The sequence below is a fragment of the Phoenix dactylifera genome, chromosome 5, assembly GCF_009389715.1.
Source record: "Phoenix dactylifera cultivar Barhee BC4 chromosome 5, palm_55x_up_171113_PBpolish2nd_filt_p, whole genome shotgun sequence".
Lineage (NCBI taxonomy): Eukaryota > Viridiplantae > Streptophyta > Magnoliopsida > Arecales > Arecaceae > Phoenix > Phoenix dactylifera.
In genome coordinates, this window is record NC_052396.1 from 13,780,274 (window position 1) to 13,788,266 (window position 7,993).

Here is a 7,993-nt window from a genome sequence, read left to right on the forward strand (position 1 = left end):
CCACAGCCCGCGGGGGTGCAAATAAGTTCTGAAGGCATAGATAGATTGACCCAAATGAAACCCAAACTTGATTCGAATTTTTTGGGTTGGATTTGGGTTATACAATGACCCGACTCGATCCGAATGATCTGTTGGATCAAAAATTGTAACAGTGGATATGATCCAATTTTTTATTAGATTGGGTCTGGATCCAAAATTAAAACCCGAACATGAAATCAGATTGGGTCGGGGCCGGTCATGATCCGATCTGATCCAAACCATTTGCACCCTAGTAAAAATAAGGCTTTTATAGAAATTTTATACTTGGAGACCCAAAGTCTAGCTTGGAAGAGACTGGGCTGGTGACCACATGCCCACGTGATTGGCAATTTTTTTATACTATTCTTTTTCCCACTTATTTTGAAACATTGCATCATCATTCCCCACTTATTTTAAACCGTTGCATCATCATTCAATTAGCAATATACAAGAAAAAAAACAGAGAGAGAGAGAGAGCCAGAGACAGAGACAGAGATTATACTATCCCCCAAAAAAGTTAGTCTCCTCTCTCATGAAATCCTTTTTTTAAAAAAAAAACTGAGCCTCACTTCCAGTCCCGAGCGTCACAAGGAGAACAGCCCTCTTGGGCGATGTCAACAATCTGAACCCCCGAGTCGTAGACTGAACCGGTTTTCCACTCGACCGGCAGGACCTCCTTCTGGGCCCACACCCACTTCCCATCGTAGCCGCCCGTCACCACCATCCGAAACTGCAGCGGTCCGACCGGCGCCCGGTTCGTGCTCCAGACCGCCCCGTAATCTCGGGTCATATACCTCCAATTTGACGACCCAACCTATCAAACATAGCCCCATACATCACCATTAGTACCGAATATTAACACCCAGACTTGAGTGTTACACTGTTAATTGGTGTACCTGAGCCACATCGACGGCCACGATGTCTGTCTGACCACCCTGGTACAAGAATTTGATGGCTAGATAGTTTGGCCTTCGGCTATTCTCTTCCACTCTGATGGCCAAGTTCTTGTTCCTGTACTCGCATGGGATCCTGCTCGCCACCAAAAGAAACAAAACACCTGGGTTAGACCAAGTCTGGAAATCATCTGATTGGGTTTTGAAGGTTGGCCAGCACCCGAGCAAGGGGAAGAACATTACCTTTTGTATTCCATATCCACTATTCCAAGCCGCTTCAATTCCAGGCCCATCCCCTCTTTCGCCATGGCCGTGAAAGCCGGGGTGGAAAGCACGAAATCCGTGCGGTTGCTCTTGTTGAGGTCCGTCACGATTACCTTAACTCCTCCGCTGGTACAGACCTTGGAGTTCTTGCACCTTATCTATTCCCCCCCGAAAGGAAAAAAATATTCCAGATAAGTTTGCGAATAAGATGGAATTATAATTAGGAATTGAGATATGTATGGTTTTAAGGTGGAATCTCCAACCTGGAAACAGCCTCCACAGCCAACCCCTCCTCTATAGAGAGCAGAGCTGGCGGCAGCAAGATAGCCTCCATTGAAGTCCAGTGCCATAGCTCCATACCCACAGGCTCCGGCTATAAGAATAAAACCATTAAATAGAGTTTGCAATCTCAAAACTAGAAGAATAAGAGGCTGATATATTGAACATACATACCAGAGAGAGCTGAGGAGGAGGCGAAGTAGGCAGCCTTGGATTGATGCACACACCTATCACAAGCAGTTGCAGAAGATAGGAGGAGAAGGAAAGAGAGGAAGAGGAGAGAATCGCCACCCATGCTTGAGGATTGAGATGAAAGTTTGAGAGTTGCTTGTGGGGTAAAAAGGGTGACGCGGTTTTAATAGAGGAGGGATGCGACTGGGGTGATGATTGAATTGGGATAGTGGAATACAGGGTGCCGGAGCAAGTGCTTCAGGATGGTGGTGGGTCCATGGTCCTTCTTATCATAAATCACTGTCGCCGGAAGGGTACCAGAAACCGGAGGAAGAGATGGGGGAAGGACACGAGGTTACACAAAGAGAAGGTGGTGGTCGGCTACAAATAAACGCTGTGGAACCTCACTGGCTCCAACACGAATCCAACAATGATGAAAGAGGAGGATAACCATGGAGTAAAATTGGGGAATAGGGGAAGAAGGTTCCTTATGAGAGAAAAGGTGCCCCTAGACTCAAAAAGCCGTTTAATGGCGTCAACTCTAGTGTCGGAAGCTAGGGGTCCTACGGATTTTGAGTGGCTCTGGGTGATGGTTTTTCGAGGATGGACCGGAAGATGCCATCGATGACTTGGTCTACAGGTGGAAAGATGAGGACAAAGGATGTGCCCTGCCGTGGCGTAGGTGGCAAGCAAAAATAATTAAATTAGATAGGTGGCAAGCATAAACTAGATACGCGCATTCTTGAAGAACATGTACGTGTCCTCCATTCGTACAATGGGTAGCTATATTGATAAATATTAGAGTAAATTATAAAATTTATATTAAGATTAGAGATAAATTATAAATAGTTTGAAAAAACTAATGGGTAAGCCTCCAAATTGACTATAGCGCATAAAAAGGATCAAACAATTAAAACACGACATGGCTGTAGATACGCAGTTGCTTGGAGAACAGGTAGGTATCCACTATTCATACAATATAGTCCATATAACTATATTGATAAATATTAGAGTAAATTATAAAAATTATATTAAGATTAGAGATAAATTATAAATAGTTTGAAAAAATTAAGTGATATGCCTCCAAATCGGCTGCAACTCACCAAAAGAACCAACCAATTAAAATACGAAATGGCTGCAATACGTGGTGAACTGGAGCGGCGACTGGGCAGGCCCAGTGCCTTACCGCCGAGCTTATCTATCAGGTCTGCCTACAGTTGTCCGCATCCTTACCGGAGACCTAGTGATCATCGAGATCCCATCGATGTAATAAGTAGGATGTCGTCTGCTTGTGAAATATTCATGCCTGATATCCAAGTCGTACTCAAACTAGGCACTTCTAGTCGACCCACATGCCCTAATCTTTCAGTTATAGGTAAACTCATCTACCCAATATACACAAAAGAGAAGAGGTAAGCAAGCAAGAAGAACACTCTTATAAACTGAGAGACAAGCTCCTTCTACTCTCTAACTACATTGACTTAAGCATCGGAGGATCTCTGTTGGATACATTCCGACGAGAAGACTTCTTTTCTCTACGCGGTTTCATATTGGGGTGCTACCATCCGATGAGGATCTCAACCGTAGGGACCATGCTCCGCTCATCTTTCCTCAATCCCGACCAAATCAACTGACCACTAAGCTCTCTAGCATCATCATATCTTTTGTTGCAGTGCCTAAGGCCAATTAGTTCTCAACGGCAACAGATTGGTGTTAGAGGAATGGTCCAGATTACCCTAAGAGGTTTCGTCTCCCCATCACCATGAAGTTTCGAATGGCATAGCCAAAGCCTACTACTCCCTAGTCGAATATGTTGGAGGAGTCCGGCGGCTCTTATAGAGTCTGTAGAGGGCTCCACACCCGCCAGAACCTAGATGACTGTGATGGTAACCTCTGAATAATTTCAAGTACTCCTTCAACAAATCCAAGCGTTGACTAGTGCAATCCAAAACATGCAGCAGCCAGCCGCCCCCTAGTAGCCACAGTAGCAAGAGGCCCCCAAGCAAAAATATCAAGAGGGTCTGGACTGCTCGAGTCAATGTTCCCCACCTCAGAGTGGGAGGGTAGGTACTTCCCGACTAGCCTCTCGGTCGCCACAGCTCCGACAAGGCTCCATACAGCCCCTACAACCAGACACAAAATTATGTGCAGTAGGACCTATCTCGATTCACTAACTCTCCCTCTTGGGAAAAGTCGGCCTCCAGTCATTCCTCCCCCGACCGACCTGATGGGGTCTCCAGGAGGGAGGCCAGCCTTGATCATAAACTCGAGGAGATATGCCATTGCCTCAGACCGAGACGTGGAGTTCACCAATGTACCCCAATTCTCGATGAAGATAATAGGGAAGCCTGTTCCCCCTCATTTCAAGATGCTACAGTTAGAGACATACAACTGCACTTTAGACCCTCTAGATTATTTGGAGAGCTTCAATGCTCTCATGAAGATTTATGATGCCTCTAATGCAGTGTTGTGTAGAGCTTTTCCAACTACCCTTTGCAAAATAGCTCGGTTGTGGCACGCTGGGCTACAATCGGGCTCGATCCATTAATTCAAGTAGCATGGCCGGATGTTCGATGCTCACTTCGTGCATAGCAAGAGGCCGATGAGGAGTTCAAATGTTCTTTTTGCCATCAAGCAGCAAAATGACGAGTCCTTACGAGACTACGTCAGTCGCTTTAACGCGGCCACTTTGCAAGTACACGACCTTTATCATTCGGTCACAATGTCAGCCTTAAAGAGCGGATTGAATACCTTTCGGTTCCCTTTTTCTTTAGAGAAAAAGTTTCTAAGAGACTATGCCAAGTTACTGTCCCGGGTAGACAAGTATATCAATGCCTGAGGAGGCTATAGCGACTTGGCAAGAGTTAGTTGCGGTGCACCCAGGCAAAAGGAAAACAACAAACGGGCACAGGACAACTTGATGCCCCCGCTAAGAAATCATGAGGGGATGAAGAAGGCCCTCGCTGATCAAGAAGCTCTGCATAGAGGTTTGGAAAATATACGCCCCTAAACACTCCGCACTAGCAGATTCTCATGGTGATCCGCAACCGCAACTACGTGAGATGGCCATGGAAGATGAAGTCTACAGCTCCTAAGGGCAGCTCCTAAGGACATGACACAGCACTGCTAGTTCGATCGTGACCATGGGCATGACACCGAGGTCTGCTTCCAACTAAAAAATAAGATCGAGGCCTTAATCCAATGGGACTACCTTAGTGCCAATGTTCGAAACCCTTGGGGCCATGTTGATCATGGTCGGAAGCGACCCTCTTCTGAGGCAAAGCCCGACAACCAACCTACGGCCGGAGTCACTAACACCATAGCCAGCAGAACAGCTACTGGTGGAGCTAGTTCGTCTTTCTAGAGAACCTACGCGCGATCCACTTACATGGGGAGCTCGTCGATGAAGAGATCGTGGACAGAGAAAGTTATTTCCTTCTCGGTTGCTGATAAGGAAAGGGTACCAACCCCCATGATGATGCCATTGTAATTTCCCTTCCTATTGCATATTATAATATAAAAAGTATGGTGGACATCTTGTTTTATAAGGCTTTTTTTAGAATGAATCTACCAGTTGACAGACTTCGAAGGATCACCTCCCTCCTGGTCGACATCCCTAGGGACCTAGTTCCCATAGAAAGGGTCATCACTCTCCTTATCATGACAGGATGATGGATTTTCTTGTCGTCAAAGTTCCATCGGCCTACAATGCCATTTTGGGATGACCAGGCTTGAACGTCCTACATGTCATGGTCTCCACCTACCACCTGCTAATGAAGTTTCCAACCAAAAGCTATATAGCAAAAGCTCGAGGTAACCAAGCACTCACCCGAAGAAGCTACATGGCTATGCTCAAGGGAAAGAAGCCGAAGGAAGCACTTCCCGTCGAAAGCTTTGATTCTCGAGATAGCTAGGGGCAACAGTGTGGGGACCCAGACGAAGACCTCTATTCTATGCTTTTTGATGTTATGGTGCCGGATCAAACAATGCAAATTGGAGCTTGTCTTGATGATGCCATCCGAGTATAGCTCCTGGAGTTACTCCATGCTAATATTGATGTCTTTGCCTAGTCGGCCTCTAACATGCCAGGTATAGACTCGGAAGTTATTACCCACAAGTTGAGTGTGGACCCTACTCACCAGCCGGTCCAATAAAAGAAAAAGAGCTTCGCCCCGAAAGGTAGAAAGTGATTGAGGAGGTAGAAAAGCTTCTCTACCCCAATTTTATCCTAGAGGTGGATTACCCTAACTAGTTGGCCAACGTCGTGCTAGTCAAGAAGTCAAATGGGATGTGGCGAATGTGCGTCTACTTTACCGACCACAACAAGTTCTGTCCAAAGTACAACTTTTCTCTACCAAGAATTGACCAGCTGGTTGACGCCACCTCAAGCCATTAGCTCCTTAGCTTCATGGATGCCTTCTTGAATTATAATCAGATCTAGATGGCGCCTGATGACAACGAGGAGAAAACCTCATTTATCACAAGCAAAAGGTTCTATTGCTATAGAGTTATGCCCTTTGGATTAAAGAATATGGGAAACACCAGATGGGTCACAACATGAAGGTCTACATCAATGACATGTTATTGAAAAGCAGATGGGTTGAACATTATGTTGCTGATCTGGACGATACTTTTCAGACTGAGCAGATATAGCATGAAGCTCAATCCGAGCAAGTGCATATTTGGAGACTCCTCCAAATTTTTTTTTGAGTTTATAGTGACTCAACGAGGAATTGAAGCAAATTCCGAGAAGATCTATGCCATACTAGAGATGGCGCCCCAAAAGAATAAGAAGGAGGTACAGTGCCTCATTGGGCAAATGGCAAAATTAAGCAAATTTGTTGCGAGGTTGGCTAAGAAGAGCCTGCCTTTTTTCAAAATTTTAAGGCAACTGCAGGAATTCTGTTGGACGAACAAATGTCAAACTGCATTCAAGGAGCTATAGAGTTATCTCCGCACCCCATTGATCCTCTCCAAATCGATCCCTGGCGAGGTACTTTATCTCTATCTAGCTATTTCCTTGGTGATTGTCAGCTCGGTTCTCGTCCAAGAGGAGGACAGAGTCCAGAAGCCTGTGTATTATATTAGTCGAGTCCTCTGAGATGCGAAAACTTGATACCCTCAATTGGAGAAGCTAGCGTTGCACTAATCATATCAGCAAGGAAGCTCCGCCTATATTTTCAAGCTCATCTAATTAGCATCTTGTCCGACCAACCATTGAGGCAAATCCTACAATGACTGCACTCATCCGAAAGGTTGGCAAAGTGGGCAGTGGGGTTTACTAAATTCGATATATGCCATCTACCTCGGCATGCCATCAAAGAGTAGGTACTGGCGGACTTCATTATAGAGTGCTCCATTCCTGAGCACCTAGAGAGCCCAACATACATGACGCCCCATGAGTTGGAGGACTCGTGGATGCTTCACGTGGATGGATCCTCCAACGTCAACAAAACTGGGGCAGGATTGATCCTAACCAGCTCAGATAGGTCGTAGCCAAACATGTGCTACACTTCAGGTTCAAGGCCTCGAATTGCGAGGCAAAGCATAAGGCTCTTCTGACCGGATTAAACTTTGCCCAAGATCTTCGAGTTCAATGCCTAAAAGTATTTACTGATTCCCAACTAATAGTGGGATAGGTTTGAGGAGATTTCGAAGCAAAGACCCCGATTATAGCAAGGTACTTGCAAAACGTCCAAGAAGGCTCCTCGGCCTTCGAAGAACTTGCAACAAGAAAATAATTTATTTGATATTATGGATGATTGGTTATGGAGGGACCATTTTGTTTTTGTAGGTTGGTTTGGCCTATTGCTCTTTCCTTATGCTTATTTCTCTTTAGGAGGTTGGTTTACAGGTACAACTTTGTAACTTCATGGTATACCTATGAATTGGCCAATTGCTACTTGGAAGGTTGCAATTTCTTGACTGCTGCAGTTTTTACTCCTGCAAATAGTTTAGCACACTTCGCAAATCCTAAGGTTGGAAAATGCCTAGGCTGACTTGTTGTCGAAGTTGGCTACCTTAGACTACCCAGACCTCCATCAGTCCACCTACTTTGAGGTGCTCAACCGCTTGAGCATTGATGAGGAACCAATTCACATGCTGCAGGCCGAGCTCGAGCCCAGCTGGATGGATGTGATCGTGGGCTACCTCTAGGATGCAAACTCCCATAGGAACAACGAGAGGTGCAGTGGCTAAAAAGTCAGGTCGCACGCTATGTCCTATAGGAGGAAAAACTCTACAAGAGGTCATTCACTTTTTCCCTCCTTCAGTGTCTCCACTCTAGTGAAGCCGATTATGCACTACATGAAGTTCATGAAGAAATTTGTGGAAGCTATTAGGGCAATAGAATGCTAGCCCACAAGATT

The 7,993-nt window shown here is 45.5% G+C and overlaps 1 protein-coding gene across 1 annotated transcript; it reads right to left on the reverse strand.

The window, feature by feature from the left end:
- Positions 1-394: 394 nt before the first annotated feature.
- Positions 395-2,117, reverse strand: LOC103722288 (expansin-like A1). The gene is made up of 5 exons (XM_008812786.4): positions 1,629-2,117; positions 1,439-1,548; positions 1,155-1,333; positions 915-1,047; positions 395-832 (listed from the first exon to the last, which is right to left on the reverse strand). The coding sequence occupies exons 1-5, from the start codon at positions 1,747-1,749 to the stop codon at positions 584-586; spliced, it is 792 nt and encodes a 263-aa protein (XP_008811008.2). The 5' UTR covers positions 1,750-2,117; the 3' UTR covers positions 395-583.
- Between the last annotated feature and the right edge of the window lie 5,876 nt (positions 2,118-7,993).